Source organism: Tinamus guttatus, unplaced genomic scaffold (assembly GCF_059628265.1).
Source record: "Tinamus guttatus ecotype Peru unplaced genomic scaffold, ASM5962826v1 Tinamus_guttatus_pri_ptg000287l, whole genome shotgun sequence".
In the NCBI taxonomy this organism is placed as follows: Eukaryota; Metazoa; Chordata; class Aves; order Tinamiformes; family Tinamidae; genus Tinamus; species Tinamus guttatus.
The window spans coordinates 12,184,678-12,207,958 of record NW_028288821.1 but is presented as its reverse complement, the minus strand read 5'-3'; the positions used below and the strand labels follow the sequence as shown (position 1 = coordinate 12,207,958).

Below are 23,281 nucleotides of genomic sequence, written 5' to 3'. Positions count from 1 at the left end.
AAAAATAATCCACAATATTCTATGGTTTCTATTAATGTAACAGAAAAGTGAGGAAAAACAATGGTGGGAGGATAAAGTGGAAGTAGACAGATTTGGAGTTTTATATGATTAAACATTATCTGGGATACAGAAAGATAAACTATAGAAGTAGGTATGCAAGACAGATTGTTCTATATATTCCCAAGTTTTAAAGTTTTTAAAATTCATTTTCTGAAAATGTGAAAGAAAGTCTAAGAGGGAAATTACAAAATATGAATGTTACGGACTATGAATTTCGTATCAAGTAGCTGATGCAAAACTAATGAGCATATAATCCAATTTTGCAGTTTCCATATTCAATGGAGACCATTGAAGGAAAACAAACAAAAAATATAGTCATTAAATTCACTGAGACAAATTAATTTTTGCAAGCTGTAAATTGCAAAGACTACTTTGCTACTAGGTGCACTTTCTTTGCCCCTTCATTTCTTTAAAAAAGAAAACGTCTTTAAAATTGAATAAAGAGGTTCAAAGAAAGCTAGAGATTTTATTGCACTGATTTTGGAATATCTTAACCTATTTTTAGATAATAGCTGTTTGAAATAATCCGACAGAAACACCTGTGCACATGCTGTACACGCACAGTGAGCGTGAGGGTCCGGGACGCTGCAGGCAGCTGGACTCGTGTTCCTCAGGTGACGAGGACACGCACCTCCCTGCGGGGCTGACGATCCTCAGTGCTAGCAGAACTGAGGTCTGTGCGGGCCATAAATCATCCTACACATCCTGGGAGTCTGGCAGAGCCAGCCCCACAGGAGTGCTCTGTACTCTGCTTCTGAAGGAAATCCAGCACAAAAACCCAAAGACCTTCATTGGGATCAGAAGATTTTCAGGGAAAAAAAAAAGAAAAGATGTCTGGAAAATCTCAGATGTACAAAAGTCACATCAACCCTGATATTGTTCTGTACTATTTAGAAAAGCACTGTTGTACAATAATGTGCTTGCAATGGGGAGGGATACCTTACTAAATATCAATATAAATAAATATCAGTTTGTCTTTATTATTCACATTTAGTTTGTGAAGGCAATATAATAGACTGATTTCATCAGCTTTTTGGTTTGGTAATCCGTCTGAAGGACATGGCCCTCGCTAGACTGTCTTCTAATTCATTCCTACTTAGTAATGCAGTTCAATGTACAAAGTAATGCACAGTCCAAAACTATGAAGAAAAATAGAAATATAAATAAGACCGACAGACATGTTGCATCCAAAATTTTATACAAGATGCTTCCGATTAAAAAAAAACACTGATAGGAAGTAGAAACCTCAGTAAAGCCAGCTCTGTATAACATTTTTTGTTTGTTTCTTTACTGACATTAGAACTTGCATGCCACCTGGTGAAGGAAAACATGCAGATAAAACAGAAACTAACTGAAAAAGGCTTAGTAAGGCCAGGATTATAAAAGCTAGATATTTTTAAAGATTTCTGTTATTTCACTTGAACAAAAATTATATAACAAGCATAATCAGAATTTATAATACTGCAGTAATTACGCAGCCTCTTCGCCTCGCAGGTTATCAACCACGAGCAGTTCACTGCTTGGAATGAACACCAATGGCTCGGATGAATATTTCCAATCTACAAACCACGCGGAGCAAACGTTCCGCAAGATGGAGAGTTATCTGCAGCAGAAACAGCTGTGTGATGTTCTCCTCATCGCCGGAGACCAAAAGATTCCCGCTCACAGGTACATTTCCCATTCCTGTTTACAAGCTTCAAAGGCTGAAATTTCCAAATGCTGTGATAATTTATGCTTGTCCTGTCTGGTTATGAATGAATGGTTACTGTAATTAGCACATCAATTAACAGACTAAAATAATGTGATCAGAGTTTCATGTTCCCTATTTCAGGTAGAAAGAAACTGAAATATGAGCCAAAGGTATTGCCCATCCTCTTGCTGTCAAACTGTAGACAGCAGTGGACCAAAACTGCACAAACAAGCACAGCAAAGATGAGAATACTGATTACTCTGTTAACTTTATTAGTCACTACTGTAAGATTCAAGTCCTATACTGAAGGTGTTTCTATTACACACACAATTTATTATATAATGATACTGAATTTCATGCTTGCTATTGTGATTATGAAGTAATTTAGATTCCTCCTAAAATGCTTCTATTTCAAGGCTGGTTCTCAGTGCAGTGTCTGATTATTTTGCTGCAATGTTTACTAACGACGTGCGGGAAGCAAAACAAGAGGAGATCAAAATGGAGGGTGTAGACCCGGATGCGCTGAAGGCTTTGGTGCGCTATGCATACACAGGTAATTCCTCCTCCCTCACCTACAGCACTTCTGTAAAAGAAGAGAAAACCTATTTTCTATTATTAGAAATGTTTCTATTATTTCTAATAAACTATTATTTTCACTTCTTTCATTTCATACATTTCATAAATATCAGCATAGATCACGCATATTTAATGTATACCTTTCTCTAAAAAAGATGCATAAATACAAATACTATTGTTCTGATAAAATAATCATTATTTTGAAGAGATAATAATAGATAGCTGATGCTCCAATATCTTATTGTAGAAGATATACAGAAACATGTAAATCCATTATTAGGCCATCTTCTTTCTCTAGCTAGATAAAAGTTATTTTAGCAATTTTAATGAGAGAAGAAGATATTTTGCTGGTTGTTCACCTTGTGTAATCAAAGAGAGAAGGGTATGAGCCTTCCTGTCAAGAACAGCCATAGTAATGGTTTGGCTGTGTGGCAGGAATGTTATCACACCTATGAATAGAACAACTTCTATGATTAGAAAGTGCCACTACATTTTAGAAGTATTTACTTACTTCTCTTTAAAAATACTTCCCCAAATTTTTCCACTGATTTCATCCATTTTCAAAATACGCCCCTGTGCTTACTAGATGGCTTAACGCTTGAACCAATAGACAAAAAGACCAAATAAGAGAACTCCAAAATGCCTTTGAGCTGCCCTATTATGAGAAGACACAAATGCTGCAGGACATAGCTGTTACGTTAGCATATATTGCAATTAAAAATACCCAGATCATTCAAACCTATGCAGATTCTGAAAGCCTACAGATTCTGGTATCTGGCAAGTCATTCGATACAGATGGCAGCTACTCCAGCCAGGAAAGTGAAAGAGAAACTCCCTTCCCCTCCACTAAACTATGTAGTTCTGCAATAAAAATGCCCACATCTCAAAGGCAGAGAATTACTCATCCAGAATGTAACAACTCCTAACCAACCAGAACAACAACTTTCTGAATTTATGAAAGTTTGCCAGGTAAACTGATCCACCTGCTCAGTTAATGTCTAACACCAATAACATTCCCTAGTTCCTTGACCATTTGATGTCCCATGGAGGGCATTGCTTGCTTGCTTGCTTGCTTTTGAATGAAATAACTTTTCACAAAATCCATAAGGAGGCAGAGAGTTGGAAGAAGTATCTTAAGTATCTATGTATGTCCTATAGTGATTTAAAAAAAAACAAAATGTCAAAGAAAGTCAGAGACTCAATATATTTACGATATTGGTATTAGCAAAAACATCAAACATAGAAGATTTCCTTCACTTTCTAAGACATTTAAAAAATCTAGCTTTCTGCATAGAGATAAATCTACAGAAAGACATGCAATCTGAAAATCAGATTTGAAACAGAAGTCCCACACACAAAATAGACTCCTTTTATGTTTTTGGGTACAAACAAGAGCATAATCACAAGGAATGAGGGGATGCTGCATAACATCCATAAAACGGTGATATTATGGCACTGAATTTGCATATTTTACCCGAGGAAATGGATTATAGAAGCACAAAGAAGCTGGGTCATGGTGGGCTACTCATTATTTGCACGTAAGTCAAAAGCAGCCTGCTTGAAGAAATTTCTACTCTTTCAGGGTGCTTATATAAGGTATGAAGAAAATGAAATCATTCTGAGTTAAGACTGCTGAACTCCAAAAATATGAATTTTCCCACCATCTCCATCATTGGTTTTTGTGTGATGGTAACTAAGCCCCTTAAGTGGGTGCTACTGTTTTCTGTGTAATGAAATATAAATGTGACTTCCTGAAGAGCTATAAGAGCTATAACTTTGAGAATTGTTTATATATTCCAAGGAAACAAGGCAAGAGTGAACGTTGGACAAGAAACCTCTTAGAGTGCTACTCTGGTGATAATTTTGACTGTAATCTCTCAATATCACAATTGTCCATTTGTTAGTTGGGTTTGGCATATATCATCTGTTCACAGAGGCAGCTGGAAACCAACTGAGTGCTTCTGAGGCAACTGGATTCCTACCCAGGGAACTTCTGAAATGTGTTCATTACAAAAAAAATATATATATTTTTTCAAAACAACATTTTAATGCTGTGTATCAACTGGAGAATTAAGCTATACGCAAGATGACTAAGATAGAAGATCTCATTAAATGAGCACTTTGTAGTCTACTCGAAGGACATTATGAAGTTCTCACATCTTGTAATCATTTAATTAAAAACTTAGATGTACAAGAAGAGAGGGTGGAAGAAAACAGGTTTCTTGGTATTCACTTGCAGCTGGCATTTCCTTGATTTTGTTACTGAAGTTTCTATATAATTGTGAAATTGATATATGATTTTTGTGAAGGTTTTCACCTAATCATATCTTGCTCCTTATTTCACTTTTCTAAGTAAAATCAGATCTATTGGTATTTGAGTTCCAATAAAAATGTTCCAATTGTTATATTCAAAATCTAACAAACATGTAAGCCTGTTTTAAAAAAAATCCATTTAAAGAATCCTTCATGAAAAAAGTGAAATGAATTTCTTAAGCACAGGAACATTATTTTCTTTTTTTTTTTTCAGTATTTTGAGTAAATAAGATAACGACTGAAAACTTCTCCCTATTTTTTTCCCTGTACAAACTATATAGGTATTCTTGAGTTAAAGGAAGACACTATAGAAAGTTTGTTAGCTGCAGCTTGTCTTCTCCAGCTATCTCAGGTCATTGAGGTATGTTGTAACTTCCTGATGAAGCAGCTCCATCCTTCCAACTGCCTCGGGATTCGCTCTTTTGGAGATGCTCAGGGCTGCACAGAGCTCCTGAAGGTGGCACATACATATACGATGGTAAGATAAATAATCAAACTGCTTTGAAATTATAATGTTTGGTGGAGCCGAGTCAGCAGAGCTGGGCTGCGCTCCCCACGCTGATACCTTGGCTGTGGTTGCCGCATGCCTGGGATCTGCACAATCCCTGTCCCTGGGCCATATGTGCCCAGTTCATAATCCAAGGGGAAACTGAAGAACTGTGACTGAAACTAACATGCTGGAAGCGGAGAAAAGCACACTAGAAAACCAAATATTCAGTTCTAGTTTTTGCTCTTTTGAAATTTTGTCTTGTAGAAGGGGATAAGTATGCGACTTAGATATGCAGTATGATCTGTACACATTTCTTTCAATAAATGTAATAAGGCCTTTAACTGGCTAAAGTAATAAAAAAACCATCAAGGACTCACTCTTGCTCTGATTCAACACAAAGAAAAATCTAAATTTCATTTTAAGGCAGGGTGCACAAAAGAAACAGCCAAAATAAGGAACATGTAGAAAAGATTTGAAATACAGAGAAGCAGCACATCTCTGACTTGAGCGTAATCCTGCTTTGGCTGAAAGCAAGCATTGAACATTCAGAGTGTGGGAAACAGAGAAGCAAGATAGCCTGCTGCAAAACCAGCACAGGGGATAAATATTCAGGGCAACAAGATATGCTATAACAACCTCAAACACAAAGAGAATAGCAATTGCTGCAGCTAAATAGATACAAAAAACGCCTCTTGTGAGGAGACACACGGCAGCTTTAGGCTGGAGATCCAGGTGCAGGATGTCAGACGCAGTTCAAAGGCTTCGTAATGCCGCGAGCAGTGCAGCACAGCCCGGGCACTGCCACACGCTGAGGCCTACGTGAGCGGCGCGTGCAAGGCGAGGCCGCTGGCCGTGCTCCCCCCTCTCTTACGAACACAGGGATGTTTAGCAGCAGCCTAGGTGCCTTTTAGATTTGAGAGGCTGCCAAGAGGCCTTTACGACAGAGGTTCGCTCAGGCTCTGCGTAGCATCACAGCCTTGCTGCTCCGTACACCGCACACTCTGAGCCGGGAACAGGAGCTCTCCCTCACAGGGTCTCTTTCCTCCCAGTGGCTTCAGTCCAAACACTCAGACATCAGCTTTAACCGTGCTCTAAAATTCCCAGTTCAGACTTCCACAAAACAGATAAAATAATGGGATTATGGACATTAAACAATGGAGGGACTTCTCCGCCTAGATTTCTTAGCCATTTGAATTCTCCACCCTTCTTCCCCAAGAGCTGGATTTTGACTGTTTTTTAAATGAAAGCCATATCTATGTGTCCAATATAGGTGCCGATTGGACCTTTAAAACCAAACTAGCCTTTCTGAACACAAGTAGGAGCACTTTCAGCACTGGAACCAACTCCTGTATCTCACATGCAATGCAGTGATTATGATGCAATGAAAGAGCAGGAGCTTGCATGGCATAAAACTGTCCACCAAATTTTCAACTACTGACAACTTAGACACAGAAAAGGAAATCCATACCTCTTTGAAATATCTTTAAAGCAAATTCTTTTAAATTCCTGAACTGATTTTTCAAAAGACGTTAGAGAATAAGAGATGATAACAATGCAATGCATACACACACGTGTGCTGTGGAAGAGGATAAATAAAACACTCTGCTTTGTTTCATGTCAACCTCAACCCCTTGAAAATGTGCACCTTAGGGGAACAACTACAAAGTCATATTGTAAATACAGAGACCATACAAATGAACTAGTCATTTAAACATTTTTAGAAGATAATCAACTACAAACAACACATCTATTCAATAAAAACAAACACTCTGGGACCTTCCCATTCAATTACTTTAGTCATTGATGCAATCTATCAACAGTTTCCTGCCTAGTGTCTTTTCATGCAGATAAAGCCTGTTCTGATAAACATCTTGAACTGTGTTTGTAACTAAATGTGGATTGGCTTTCCTGTTCCTATTCTTTGGATGTCAGAAAATATTAAAGCAGGATGTACATTACAGAGCAAATTTAACATCTCCTTCAATCACTTCCATATTTACTCTTGAAAAGAGTCACAGAAAGTTAAGAGACAGCTGAAAACAAGCAATACAAATATCAGTTACTAGAATGTTTTCATCTGCCCTGTTTCAATCTGGTTTTCACGTAAAATATATCACTTTCAGGGATGTACATGGAAATTAATACTTCAGACATCCCTGAAAACATCTTTGCAAATATATCAGGAAAACAGCTTTGTTAATGATTTGTCTTTCCTTTTGAATTTTTACCGCAAGGAAGCATACCTTAATATAGCCAAAAAATAATGTTAGCGATACTGTTAGAAAAGTGAAATTAATTTCCCTTGCTATATTTTCTGCTACTCATCGTGGAGACGTGTAGTCAATAGCTGGCATAATTACTGCAAAAGAATTCCTGGGTTTGCATCTAATTTATTTCAGACTGTGGAATCTGATCACAACACAATTTATGCAGCTCATTTGAATGTCCACTTAGGACATTCTTAGGATATACTTTACATCTGCAAATTGCATTTGTCTTATGCTGGAGTCTTAAGATCATGCTGATGGATAAAATTGCTAGTGGGAAATCCCTGAGACACAGTATATCTGCAAGTAAATCTACTTGAGATGATGATCGTTGTGTGCAATGGAGATTTTTATTTTATAAGTTTTATGGGCAGACTGTAAATCAGTCATATGAAATGTTCAATCCTTAATTAATAAGCGAAAGCCGCTATTATTAACAACAAATACACTAACTTGAATGAATTAGGCAAGGACAAATAGTTCATTTTCTGCATTCAGTAGTCACAAAAACAGGAAATAATTGTAGCTAATTGTCCTAAGCTGCAAGCATTTACTAAGCAGGCAGTGTACAATAACCTTTTAAAAGCTCTGATGGTGAACAATAAATTCACCATTACTGCTTTACTTGTAGCCTCTCTTACTAATCAGCATGATTTTAATCCACCTTATTAGTAATTTTATTTACAGATTGGGAAAGTACAAAAATCCGTTGTAATTTTACTTTGAAACAAAAATGTCCCGAAACATTTCTTGGAAAACACAAACACATACCATTTTCATTCCTGAATCCTGCCTGCAGATACTAGACTTATCAGAAGGTCTTAGATTTCTGCAAATCAAGGGATGCTTTTTTTTCTTCTTCCTTTCTCTCTTTTCCCTCTGAAACTTTCCATATCTGTTCTTGAATGCACTACCCTGAAAATATTGACTACACAAATGACTATGTTATTTCCTGTGCTCCGTGGTTATGCATCAAGGCTGAATCACTGCAACACTTTTCCTTAGTACTGGCAGAGAAAAATGACTCCCATGAGGTTTTAGGATAATCCAAATGTTCATGTTTGTCACTTAAAAGATGTTTGACAGAGCAGTTTAAATATTTGTAATTTTCTTAAAAGCTCTCCTCCCTTAAAATAGGAAAGAACTCCCACATGTGATCCCTTAGTGGGCTCCTGTGGTATTCACACTCACAGAAAAGTGAGAGCTTGGGAAGGAGCTGAGGAGCTGTCACTTGGAAGGAGAGTCTAGGGGTAAAGCCACTCTGCTGCTGCTTCAGATATCAAAATCTGGCACTAAGCAGAAGCCCGACGTTCCGTATGTTCAGCCAGGCAAACAGCTCCTACCCGTTTCCCAGGAAACACGTATGGGCCCACTCTGCACTGCAGACATTCTCTGATGATGCAAATCCTTGGCATCAATGAGTAAGAGTTTAAATAAAAGGAATTCTTCCATTAAAAAACATGGACTGTTTTTGAAGAAGAGTGAACTACTTCTGGTGCCTAACTCTACACTGTCTCTGTACGCCAGATAAGAAAGGTTGATGGACAATCTCAGAAATGCTCTGCATGATATGCCATGTGAAACTCATTTGTATTTTCCACTAATATGTTTTTTCTCCTTTAATAGTTTTTCTTTACAAACTAAGCCTTTCAGGTTTATGCTTGAACAAATGAAAGAAGGCAGTTGGATTATATACAGTAATCGTTAGAATAGGTATGACTGTTCTCTGTCCTCTTGAATGGAACAGAACTGCAGAAAGGCCCATGTTGTCTAAGAAAATGATATTTCAAGGTGTGAAAATCATAAGTGTATTGAAACCTTTTTCTTTCTAGGAACACTTCACAGAAGTAATAAAAAACCAGGAATTTCTTTTACTTCCTGCTAATGAAATCGCAAAGCTCCTGTCTAGTGACGACATCAACGTTCCTGATGAAGAAGCCATTTTCCAGGCGCTGATGATGTGGGTGAGGCACGACCTGCAAAACAGGCAGCGAGACCTGGGCATGCTACTCTCTTACATTCGACTGCCTCTGCTTCCACCCCAGGTATGAAGGGGAAGGGCTAACAGGGAACTGCTGCACTGCCTCAAGCACCCTATACATACAGAATTCTATATACAGAGAACTCTATTCTCTATAAATAGAGAATATATCTCTTTACAAATGTTCTGGTTGGGAGCTTTTAAAAAATCGTATTGTAAACTAATAAATATGCTTATTATACATGAAATTCAGGATGTATGAGGCACAATGTAAGTAGACAAGAACAACATTACCTAGATTATTCCTGTTTTGACTATTGGCATCACATATCCTTTAATACATCATCAGATACAGATCTTTCCAGAGACAGTTATACGATTTTACAGTAGTTTTATAGTGTCATATCCGTGTCATACAAGGTCTGTGTATCTCATCTGAAAAGCTTATGCTAAGAGCAACATTGTACTAGGGTACTATGAATGAAGCATCACATTTATAACTATGGGTTAAGTATAAAAATGTTGGACACATTTCATTTTAAACACGTGCTTTATATTCTGGTATTAGTAGAGATGTCCAGTATCAGGTATTATTTCTTTTTATGTCAAAGGGAGATTTGCATTCAATTTCAAAAAGAGCAATACTATCTCTTTTCAGAAAAAGAGATAAAGTGAAGAGATAATTTTTAAAGACTTTTTTTCTTACCTTTATGTTGTTTCACTTGCACTAAAATAAAACCTAGAGAAAAACTAAGGAAGTGAACTGAAAATAAATGTTTGGAGCTACAAATGCCTTATTTACTAGAGTGCATTTAAAAAATTTTAAAGATGTAAAAATCAATAAGATATTTCTCATTTCTTAGTTACTAGCTGACCTGGAAAACAGTCCAATGTTTGCAGATGACCTAGAATGTCAGAAGCTTCTTATGGAGGCTATGAAGTACCACCTCCTACCAGAGAGACGCTCCATGATGCAGAGCCCTCGAACTAAGCCCAGAAAATCAACAGTGGGGGCACTTTATGCTGTAGGAGGTATGGATGCCACTAAAGGTGAGTCTGGAAAGTTGATTGTGTTACAGAAACCTGTTCAGTTCAACTGTACAAATCAGAAGGAAAAAAAAAAAAAACACTTGAAATATCTAAAGACACTTTCACTTCTACAATCACACGATTCCAGAATCCCGTGCCCCATTTTTGCAAGCGCTAAAAGGCAGAAACATTTTTGAAGAAGGAAATAAAACCAAAAAAAAGCATTAATAAACTTTAAAAAGTCTTAGCTAAAGCTTCTCAATCCTTCACATAATGTTTAATTGGAAAGATCTTACATGACATGTAGTTGAAAGTTATAAAAGCATAGTAATTTTTATGATTTGATTTTCACAACATGCAGACCAACAAAATAAGTGAAATGCCCCAAAGCACTTTTCAATATTTTGGATTCTGTAGTAATTTACTATGAACATATTTTTGATAGCATTTTTACAATTTATAAGCCTATAAAAAGAGAAACAGACACCCAAACAACAACTTTACTAATTACACTACTCTATTCAGCAAGCAAGATGTTAGCCTATTTTCTATGTTAAGCTCAATTCCACAGCCTAGTGCAATACAAATAACTAAATATTTTAAAGTCTGGTGACTTGTCGAACTGTACTACACCTTAGCTCTATGAGTTCACTCTTCATAAAATCACCAAGAAGTTAATCCATTTCATGTTTTGCAAAATGTTGCTGATGTTTGCAATAGGAGAAACTGCTACCTTTCTTTGCCTAAGTAATCAAATCAAATGCAAAACAGACATTCACCACCACAACAATATAAAGGGAAAACACAGTCTCATCCCCAGGGCAGTTCCACAAATTCAACTGTAGCAATTACTGTAGTTTCATTAGCAAAATTAATTTTTCATAAATTATATAAAATGGCCAAGAACAAATAGTTTACTATAAGTATTATAAAAATAATAATAAAATTTCCAGTTTATTTTCTTAGTAAAGGTTATACAGAGAAAGGCCTCTTTCAGTGAGCATCTGGGCTTCCTCTTGGTGCCTCTTTTACTTATTACTTTGGAAAAAAGCCAATTGTTTGAACTTTTGCCTTTTGATGGTTAAGAAGAACAGCACTTCCTCTGCTTCCTGCTGTCCCGCTGCATCTCTGACTCATCCTGCTACATCTCTGACTCAACCTTGGGCCTGTGCTGGGCTGGAAGATAAGGCCTAAGAAACCATGAGGCTGTGAAGAACAGACTTGTGAAGGGAGTAACTACCACCGCTGGCAATCCTGTGCTTTACAGGGCTCACCTGATAAAGAAAACTCAAGTTCTCAGGCTGGGTTTTGGGCTTATCTCAGGTGGTACATGAAGTCAAATCTCCAGTTAGAATGATCAAACGAAGATCAAAGAATCACTTCTGCTGTAGTGTTTTGAAAAATGTGCATGTCCCTAAAGCACATTAACTTTAAAAACCTACTTCCAAGCCCCTGTAAAATTAGAGCCTACAGGGTATGAGCACACTATATGGCTTAACGTATTTTTCCTATTCTTCAGTTAGTGCATGAGATAATTCTTTTGAAGCTGAGAATTTTGAAAAACTCATACGCTAGCATAAAATAAATGAGAGGAATCAAAGCAAAGAATAACAAACAGATTAACCACGTAGAAAGAACAGCAAAAGAAACCCAGCTGCTCAGAATAAAAGATGACAAGAAAGGGAAGAAAAAGTAGAATTTCTTCCTTGTTCTGTTGGTGAATCAAGTATTCTTGTTCCCAGTCAATGCGTTTAGAAAGGCATGTGGATCAGAAACCAAAAATAAGGAATCATAAGTCCTTATTTCACTAAGAGTATGAAGTATAGCAATTTATCTATTTCTTGGGAAAATGTCTCCAGAGCAAACGCTACCTTTCTTTTCTGTTTCATTCCATGCGTGTTTTGCTGCTGTGGACGATTCTTTACTCACTAACTGCCTTTTGCATCACTCAAAAAGCTACTTCTCTATTCTTGAATCCCAGTTCAGGAGCAGGCAGGGAACGAGCTCTGTTGTTCTCCCCTGGGTGCCTTCACGCGAGCGGAAGTCGCGCTACAGGGTGCACTGGACGCGTCGGGGCCGTTGTCTCCTGCCTCGGGGTTGCCACCAGCCACCTCCCCGCGGGGCTCAGGCACCTCTCGCAGGAGCAATTGCTGCTGCTGAGCGACTGACAGGAGCCCATGCCTAGAAAAACACTGGTTTTGAATGGCAGGGAGTTACGGCAGGAACCATATGGATAGTTATACAAAAACACTACTAAAAGCTCAGAGACATGAAAAAAATTGAAAGTACAGCTTATATACTTATATACTGCAGTAGGAAAAGAGCTATTGCAAGGGCTCTGCATAGATAAACCTCAGGGAGGCTGCCTGTGGGAAGCAAGCCTACACATGCATCCAACTCAGCCTTCTCCCTGTCTCCAGCGTATAAAGGAAAACATCCAAAGCATCCATGATTATGCAGCCCAGGTCCTAAGATAGGCAGATATATTGCTACCTGTTTAATTTTTTATAGTGCTAATGGTTTAAGCACAAGCATGGCTAAATACATAACTGTGATGAACTGTATTCATAAAGAAAGAGAGAAAGAGAGAAAGAAAAGATTTAATTTAAAAAATGTGTAGCCATCTAAATATGCATATTCTTGCCCTCAGCTTATTCTCATGTGTTTGGCAATCATATATACATGAAATTACTGCAGCTTTCTCATTAGAGTCACTTCATAACTCAACTTCTCAACAAGCAGCAATAAAAGCCTATATACAGAATTTCCTTGCAGAGTTTAGTAATGCCTATTTAGTAATGGGCAAACTGACTGACTGCTAAACATGGCTCAGTTCACAGCTACCTCATTTTGTTTAAGCTTTGATAATAATTGTATTTTAACAGGCACCACTACTATTGAGAAATACGACCTTAGGACTAATAGTTGGGTACAAATTGGCACGATGAACGGTAGACGACTACAGTTTGGAGTTGCAGTAATTGACAACAAACTCTATATTGTGGGAGGCAGAGATGGTCTGAAAACTTCTAATATTGTTGAATGTTTCAACCCTATCACCAAAGTTTGGACTATAATGCCGCCTATGTCAACGCACAGACACGGCCTAGGTAAGAGGTACTTCCACCTTTGAAAATACTTTGTATCATGTACAGGTTCATTTTGATGGACACAAACCCTGACATTAATTTCTTAAAGCATAAGATAAATGCTGACATTACATTCTTAAAGCATTTAAAACCATACAACAGTACCTGTAGAAATATTTTCCAAGAGAAAGTTAGCATTTATTAATAAACACATAACTAGTACAGCTTTCCAGAGCTTATTTTGCTGTTAGAGAGGTGCAAAATACAAGCAACAGAGAAAATAATCCACTCTAAATCATATTTGCTGGTAAAGAGATATGTTTGGAAGACAAGAACAGCTTGGTCAACAGCTTGATTTTTGAAAAAGATTTTTTTTGATACATATCTGACAATCAGTTCATAAAATAACTGACACTGAAGATTGCTATAAGGGAATAAATACATCTTCACTAGATTTAATGATGTAATTACAAGTAGTTTTACAGAGTTCTGCTATAACTTCTTGTCTATGGCTCTATAATCTGCCCTATAAGCAATATTATTCATGGTGGATGAATAATATGCAATTGAGAGTTTCTAATTGGAAGTATAAAAAAGGAGGAAAGGTTTAAATTTGGGAACCATGTAAGGGGTATTAAAACAATATCTGAATGATTTATACAGTATAATTGTTATGAAAAATGCTGACTTCTTTTATGCTTATAGAAATAGCTATTAAATGAAATCATTTTCAAGCTCAAAGGACATGGAACCTTAGTTTGTGGCCTATTACCTTTTGCACTACTTTGTCTTATTTAAAAAGAACAGTGTAGAGTTTTTACCTTATAGTCTGTCAAATTCCCAAAAACAATGCAGAAGCAGTAAAAGAAAAGAATTAAAAAATATATAATTCGTATCTAAGTCTGTAAGACTACCGGTTGCAAAGTTAGAATTCTACCCAAAAAGCACCTCATAATTTGAAGGCCCCAGACTGGCTTCTGTGCATCAACCTGATTTGCACAACTGCCTTACACCTACAGTTCCTACTAGGTTCACTGTGAGTTTGAAGGGGAATTAGCACTTCTGGAAAAATCTGGCTATTTACACCTGAGAGGCTGGATTTAGAAAACTTTTAAGCAGCCAGATTCAAACATTTTGCTTTATGGACAAAGCGAGTAGGCACCAGGGCTCACAAAACAGGAGGCACAGGAACAGATACAAGTCAGCTCTTACCCTAGTGTGCTCTGCTTACAGGTATTAAAATGTTATGGCTCTTTTACAAATGAGGACAGCAACCCACTCATCTTAAGCTTCATGCTGGAGTGGCTACAGAGATTCAGCTAGATCAGAGCACAGGATTAGGAAATTACTTTGGACAAATATTTTCATCGCCTTCCTCAAACTTTGCCTTTTTTTTTAAAAAGAATTGCATTGATTCACACGTATGGGCTTAAATTTGATTCAGAACAGTCAGTAGAAGCGAGATAGATAAAAACCCCAAATGAGAACATCAGGAATAAAGCAGCTTTCCTCTATCTTTTGGCAAAAGATAATTCTTAGTCAGAAAAATATTGTTTATGAAGTATTTTGTGTATGCCTGTTTATTCTGCTCAATGACAAGGCAGCTATTAGATACTTTAATACCAGCTGAAATTGCTTATCTGTGCAGAGGGAATTAAAACATGAAGTTAATACTTTATCAGTCATGGAAATTATTAGATGCTGTAATTTGTAATTCTGTCTTTTAAGGAGTAGCAATGCTTGAAGGACCAATGTACGCGGTTGGTGGTCATGACGGATGGAGTTATCTTAATACAGTAGAAAGATGGGATCCCCAAGCACGGCAGTGGAATTACGTTGCTAGCATGTCAACTCCAAGAAGCACTGTAGGGGTTGCAGCATTAAATAGCAAGTATGTGGAAAGATAAAAACTCTCTTGCTTTTCATTTGCTTCCTTGTGTTCTTGTGTTTGCTTAGGTAGCAATACACTTCTTAAAATATTCTTTTCAATCATAGAGTTACTAACCATCTCAAGAAAACAAACAGAAGTTGCCATATGCAAAAAGAAGAAAAAGAAAGCTTTTACTGCAGGAGTGCAGTAAATTGTTTCAAATTTGCCACCATATTTTAAACATATTTCATCTCTCCAAAGTTTTAGCAAGTCAGAAATATTCTAACATGCATATCAGAATTTTACAAGAAATATAGCTCATGGGGATTTTCATCAACTTCTTTTTAACCAGTGCTCTAAATTTACTTCGCATACTTATATGCCTGAGGAAACACAATTTGAAATAACTTCTACAAAAATAAAGTGATTCTTCTGTCATTTTATACTCTCTGCATGCATCTACAACCTTGACAAGTTCACAGTCAAAAATATTTTTTTAAAGTCAGAAGATATATATTGTATGTTCAATCAAAGGAAGGGAAATTTAGTAACCAGGCATGGAATAAACAGGCTTCTCCAAGTTTTATTCTACCCCTCATCTACCTCTTGAATAAACTGAGATCATGTGGTCATTGTATACTGTGAGTTGTTCTCTAGACGAGATTTTAAAAATTTACTGAAGCCACCCAACGCCATTTCATGGGAACAGAAAGATGTACAAGTCTAATGCGCAATCTGTGTCGTACCTGTAAAATGAGGTGCGTTACACCTTATTTCATGTTCCCATTTCAGCACGAAGAAAAGAAAGTCATAAATTAATGCTTAATGAAATTCTGTTCCCCTTGTTCAGCAAGAACTTCTAGTCCAGAGAATACAAGAGCCTGGTAAAATGACACAGGTTATTAGCAGGAGTCACGGCCTGAGCCAAGCTGTCTCCTTATCTAACTCTGCAGAAGCCTCTTGGCAGTGACAATTTGTAGGAGCTGAGAAGGATACAGATGGCTGTAGGCAGAGGGCTGCATCTGGCCTGAAACCGTATCACAGGCTTCCCCGTGCACTTCTTAAATGCCAGGGAGTTACAAAAGAGGAGGATATGGTGCAGTAATGAAAACATCAACAAACAGATACTTGCAGATTCAGAAATTCCTCATGGAGGAATGAGAATACTGCAGTCAAGCATCACATGATCCTGATCAGTAAGTTTGAAGTTAGGGGAAAGGAGAGCTGTGTGTTCAACTCTGCTCTGTATCTCAGAGGAAATGTTCTCAGCACAACCTTCACGGGAGCGTCCTGCTGGTGCCTTCCAGTTAGATGCAGAAAATGGCTTGGTCAAAGAGGAAATCCAGCCTGATCCTCGCTCTGTTCTCAGCCTGATCCAGGGTGTCTCCAACCTGACTGAAGTCACTTCTGTTAGTTATGTGATGCAAGCCCTAGTGCAATGAGGGAAGATGAGAACTAATGTCCTTCATGTAGTATTATGGCTCTGGGTACCCTAGGTGAATGCTTCAACTTTTCCCATTTCCTTAAGTCACACCATGTTTTTTATAGTAGCACTGTTGAAATTAAAATTGCTAGTTATTCCACACCACCGGAAAATACTTTGAATTTTAATAAAAGCAAAACTCTTTGAACAATTAAATGTCTCATGAAAACATCTGTCAATATGGCTGTATTTGTTCTTTTCTTTGGAGGATGGAAAAAGATTTTTTTTTTAGATGACTGTCATGTTTCTAGATACGTTGTGGAAAAGAAAAAACACCAACTGATCTCTTCACATATTCAGCTATTTCCTCTCTCCCTGAAAGCTGTGTAAACAAGTAGACTGTAGCTAAGAGCATGGTGAGAAAAGAAAACAAAACAAATCCTCATGCTCTGCATGGGCTAAGCAACAAACTGCAGAGTTCAAGTCTATCTCCAATCCACAACCATTAAAAGACAGGGCTAGAAATCTTGCATTACTCTCTTACTGGTATAGAATTTTCTTGTCAAATTATATATCAGAGGGATCAGAAAACTCTAAGAAAATCAGGCATCTCCCAAGACCATTCTTTCTGCTCTGTTTTCCATTTCTTACTCTGCAAAAGATGAGTTGTTCCCAAGCTATGTAATTAGTTGCACCAGGTAAATTCAATTTCTTAGCAGTAAGTAACAGCGAGGATCTGAAAGGCATATGAAAAATTGACACACTGAATGTCTATGATAGTTCTGCTATTGCATGCTGTATTACATATCACTCTAGTGACATCGAGATAGCTTGGAATACAACATGAATTCAGGTTTTGTAAAATTCATGGAAAAAAAAAGCTCCATGGTTCATAAGGGGAATTAATTATTAATGGCAATTTTAAAAGAAAATATCAGATTAAAATATAATTAAAAACAGAGTCTAAAGACTGAAATTCTGTTTGCTTTCCCATGGGCAACTATTCCAGGCTGTATGCAGTTGGTGGACGAGACGGGAGCTCCTGCTTAAAATCCATGGAGTGCTTCGACCCGCACACAAACAAGTGGAGCATTTGTGCTTCAATGTCCAAGAGAAGAGGGGGTGTTGGCGTTGCAACCTACAACGGGTTTTTATACGCTGTGGGAGGTCACGACGCGCCTGCCTCCAACCACTGTTCTCGACTTTCCGACTGTGTCGAAAGGTAAGGGGTATGGGGGGTGTCTTGTTTGTTTGTTTGTTTTACATTCCAAGAAATATAGGATAATTTATTTACAGAGTTTAAATTGAGTTCTGCAAAAGAAGTGAAAACTACAAGTTTGGAACATACTCCATTTCTAGAAAGGCACACTAAATGCACTTTTCATGTTGCCATCAACACTTGAGCTGGCAGGTTACTGGACATCTTTCAGACCTTTACAGGACAGCCTCAGGATCTGACCATTTTAAAATGTCATTTTAACACTTTGCACCATTTTAAAACTAAATCCTGAATTAAAGAGTACTTGAGTATTTTCTTACCAATGGATATTGGTACAAGGGCTACTCTTACACACTTTGGGGCACAGGAAAGGAAAACTGGGTGAGCGTTCAAATCCTGCTTGGGAATAACACAGTGGCTAAGTTGCTCTTGCAGCTAGATGCTGTAAAGATAGGACTGCAGTGGAATTCATTGGAATTTATATCGGAAATTGGCTGATCACACGGTAGGGGAGTAAAATCAACACACATTTTGCCACACATTTTGTCTTAAAACTTTTATCAACTATATGAGATACTTTAGGTTATTTTGCAGTGAAATTTACTTAAAACCTTGGTTCTGACCAGAAGAGAAATTAAAGTCTCTTTATGGAAAAAAAGGAGTAAACTGGAATTTACTTTAACTTTGCAGATTCAAGTGCTATCACACTATCATTCCCTCAGTCTTGATTTATGTTCAAAAATGTACCAATCGCACAATCTGATAGAAAGAACTCAAAGACTATAAACATAAAGCAAAATGTGGACATTTTAAATGTGCTTGAAGATCCCTCTAGTGGCTACATAAAATATTTAATCTGTACTAGTTCATGGCATAAGCAGAACTACAATACAGCAGAAAAGAAGAAATATAAGTTACTTAATTTTGAAATGTTAGAATGTGTTTCTACTTTCCACATAATTTTTTTACATTTTGATCATAAAACATTAGATAATGTTTTATCTATTTATTAGATACGACCCCAAAACAGACGCCTGGACAACAGTGGCACCCTTAAGTGTACCTCGTGATGCAGTGGGCATTTGCCCTCTGGGGGACCGCCTATACGCGGTCGGAGGGTATGATGGCCACACGTACCTGGATACCGTGGAGTCCTATGATGCTCAAAATAATGAGTGGACAGAGGTAATTACATAAAAGAAGAAATCTAGCTGAACAGTGGGCAGAGCAATTACAATTATGTTGCAAAAGTATTTGTGTGTGCGTGCGTGCGTGTGTGTGTGTGTAAAAAACCAAAAGAACCAAAACAAACACGTTATATTGGAATGTGGTAACACCATAGTTCCCAATTTATAAAAATTGCCTGTCCTACTTAATAACTGTAAGAAGGTTTTCAGACTAAAGATGGGAGACTATGTAGGGGTAAGTATATCAAATTGCACACATCAGTTTGTAACGGAGGAGTCACATTTTGAGGCTTCTGCAGGCAGCTCTGATGTGCAAATGAGGGGCCAGAGGAGGCTTCGTGCAGTGACAGGAGGGAAGGGCTGAGTGAGGGACCCCAGAGCTCGGGGCTGCAAAGTGCCCGTGTCTCCTCCAAGCCCAACATCCAGCTCTTCAGAAACCGCGGCAGGCTTCGAGGAAACCGAGCAACGAAGGCATAAAACGGGCAGCTGGTGCAGTCCATCACCTGTAACACTGCACAATAACTTAAATAGGTTTTTTAAATTAGTTTGAATGAAAAAAACCCATCATTTTTCTCTATTCTGTCATGAAATGATGTTCACACATTTAGTAATGCCATCTGCTGGAAGCGCTTGGTTTGGAGCCGAGGCCATCACCACTAAGATCAAAAGAAAACTCAAGATCCTTTTGTAGCTGCACAGTCCCTGTTTCTGGAATACAAGATATGAAATTCTTTTATAACACCGCTAAGAGCAACAGCACTAGCCTACGTTCCTGTAATTCTCAATAGCTGCAAAAGTCTTTTTTCCAGAAAACAAAAATTCTATTTGCAGAGGTCTGGTTCAGTGTGTATTTGCACTACCAGGCTTGGATCAACACATTGCTTTCCTTTTCATCTGCAAGTAATTTCTTCTAGTCTTATCCATGCAAGTCTACTAAAAACGTTTCCTTCCTTTTTTTTCCTAGGAAGTTCCTGTTAATATCGGCAGGGCTGGTGCCTGTGTTGTGGTAGTAAAGTTGCCATAATGACTATATGCAAGGTCAAACTAACGCTTGATTACGGCTCCTCGAAGGCTGAGTTGGAGATAAAAACCATCCACAGAAGGCAGTGTGAACCACACACATCTGAGCAGCTCGCTGGTAGAGAGAATACTCATCTCTACTTATCTCTGAGCCTCTTGCTATCAGAGCACAAAACTGGAGTCTTCCTGCATTGTGAAAATCAGAGAATGTTGCATAAGCGAATTATTATTTTAATATGTCTAAAATATAGATATTCAATAACGTTTGAATGGTTCAAGTTTGTTACAAAAATTCTTCTGTTATTTATAAAATGTAGTAGGAAAATGATATGTGTGTAAGATTTCATATGCTCTTTTCTATGTCAAAAGTAACACTAATGTTTGTAAAAAGAGATTTTATATTTGAAGTAAATGAAAATGGGCAAGAGAGAAGCACCTCCAACAGAGATCTGCACAGAAGAAAAATCTTGGTCAATAAATATTGACAACAGCATATTTGCTGCAGAAGTAACTTCACTTCCATATTCAGAAATGGGAACACCCAGTTGACTTTCAAATTATTGTGCAATAAATTAAATCTGAGAAGCACAGAATTTGGTTGCTCTTCAACTTCCAACATTGTTAGTGCTATGACAGAATATCCATTTTTAGCAATATACTCAACTGAATTCTACAAGTTAAAAAATAGTAGGGTTAAGGTATGTTTATGTTAGTAAGTGTGTGCCAACTGAAAGAAATCTCCTTCTTTCAGAAGACAATGCTAATATTATTTGCAGTCATTTTCACAGTGCATTGAAATGTGATATTTTAATGCTGATCACAGTGTCAGGTTATTCGTGGATTCATCTTTGCCCACTAACCATCTGTCAGTACATGTTCAACCAGCTTGTCTGTTCTTAGAATCATCACTGCACATTAAAATTTTAGGACATTCATATAATTACATTCCTTGAGTATAACTTAACAAAATGAAAATTTTATATCATATTGATATGACAGTCTTGGACCTCAGCTGAAGATTACCAGCTTTCCCTCATGTACAGTAGAAAATATGGTAAGCAAAGAACACGTGCACTGTGTAGCAGTGTATGCCAATACTACACGCATGTCTATAGTTTATTTGAAATTATGAGAATGCTACAAATGAATAAGCAAGAAAAGAATCACTAGTAAATCCTTAAATAATATTCTACATGCATGATCTTTCTTTCTGTGTGCCAATTTTTATGAAGGTTTTAACATGTTTTGCTTTAATTTCATTTTTAATAATTTCAAATGCTGAAACTGTATTTTAGGAAAAGAATGTATGTAAGATATTCTGTATGCTGTAAAGCACACTATTTTATCATTGTCTACTTTAGCCTTCGGTATGTCATTGTTATGTCAGTAAAAGAAAATTCAGGACAGACACATGAAAATTCCTTGAAAGTTTCATGAATATTCCTGATAGAATATTGTATTTTCTGAATTCAGCAATATGCTATTTTTAATTATATATATATATACTGTCAATTGTATCAAACACCTTCAGAGGAAATCTCATGAGTGTATTTATAAAAAGAAAAAAATCATTTTTAAATTTAAAAAGCAACTAGAATTATGTTTATATATGGCATGTCACATTCAAATAAACTTTACTTTCTCTGCTAAGAAAATCTAGATTGTTTTAACAACTCTGTGAATTTTATTTTATAACTTTTCACAGAGGCACAGAAGTATCTCATGCTAAGATCACCCAAGATCCTGTCTTAGTCTTCTCATTGCTTCCAGTCCACATAAACTAAACATTACCTTTCCATACTGAAATCGTTAGGCAAGCTCATCTCTCCTCTTTCTCCAAGACAAAAAATAACTAGCAACACTGTCATGTTGGGATCCCCTTTCCACGAAATATGCTCCTGTATCCCAGCTCCCCAGCAACCGGGCTGTCTGCCTGCAGAGGCCTGTAAGTACAATAACTTTCTTCTTTGAAATAGTTTCTTTTCAGGTTATAATCTTAAACCTAAGAAAAACAGTAGTTTAGCAGCCTAGAATTACGCTCATTAAAATTCGAGTTTCAGGACCAATGCACAGATTTCTTACTATCTCAGTGTGCCTCATGCAACACCCCGGGTCTTCTTTTGTATGAATAAATACAGGGGGCCACTCCTTATCCTTCAGCCTCTAAACTGTGCTTTTCTGGAGTTCTTCTATAAGAACACATCACTCTTCCAGTAACCAGGGTGACCTCATTTATTATATGGAGAGCACCGATAGTGTACTAATATCCATTTATAAAGCCCCACGACAAAAATTAAGCAAAAATGCACAGACAACATCGAAAGATGGGCAAGAGGGACAGGGACAATACGAATGTGTCTTTCCCATGGAGCCTTTGCACTGAATTAGATGTTTTTGTGGGGGCAAAAGAACAGAAAATCTCAAGTGAGAGAGAGCAACAAGTGTCCTTACCTAGGAGAGTGTGATTTACAGAACAGAAAGGTGTATCTGGCACTTAATGCACAGTTACGAGTGAAAATAAAGACCTGGGTGTAGAGAAGAGTGGATGTGAAGAACACAGCCTGTGGATGAGTATCTTAATGTAAATAGGCAGGACCTGCCTTTAAGAGCTGTATGACTTGCAAAGGTTAGGACTGCAGAGATGACAGAATTCCCCTGCCTTGTATCCTGTCCTCCCGTTTGCATTACAAAATACCCACTTTTAATGGCAAGTGCGCTTTGTATTTATAATACCTCATTTAAAAAATCTATAAAACTTAATTTAAAACATAATTTCATTAAAAGTTTTATCAGTAAACTAGGAATGAGAGTTTTCTATCATTTGCATAATTTAATAAAGTCTTAAAAACATTAAATTTCATTATAAGAAAATTACACTTCCGATACATCTTCCACACACTTTCTATATGTATCTACAGATGCTCTGTCATGAGGTTTGCTTATGTCAAAATAAAATAAAAAGCCAAAACTGTATTTACCAAAGGCACAAACAAAATAAATGACTTCCCTGATGCCATATAAAAAATATCTTATAGAAATGATTTCGGCGCAAACCCTTCCACTCCCA

At 37.2% G+C, this 23,281-nt stretch overlaps 1 protein-coding gene across 1 annotated transcript in view; it reads left to right on the top strand.

The window, feature by feature from the left end:
• Positions 1-20,267, top strand: part of KLHL4 (kelch like family member 4) — a 40,498-nt gene extending 20,231 nt beyond the window's left edge. The window contains exons 2-11 of the mRNA XM_010225424.2: positions 1,555-1,728; positions 2,167-2,303; positions 4,921-5,117; positions 9,229-9,441; positions 10,241-10,427; positions 13,292-13,516; positions 15,224-15,386; positions 17,798-18,010; positions 19,021-19,192; positions 20,159-20,267. Of these exons, the coding sequence (XP_010223726.2) occupies positions 1,555-1,728; positions 2,167-2,303; positions 4,921-5,117; positions 9,229-9,441; positions 10,241-10,427; positions 13,292-13,516; positions 15,224-15,386; positions 17,798-18,010; positions 19,021-19,192; positions 20,159-20,218 (1,741 nt within the window). The 3' untranslated portion in view covers positions 20,219-20,267. The remainder of the gene's footprint in view (positions 1-1,554; positions 1,729-2,166; positions 2,304-4,920; positions 5,118-9,228; positions 9,442-10,240; positions 10,428-13,291; positions 13,517-15,223; positions 15,387-17,797; positions 18,011-19,020; positions 19,193-20,158) is intronic.
• The last annotated feature ends 3,014 nt before the right edge of the window (positions 20,268-23,281 follow it).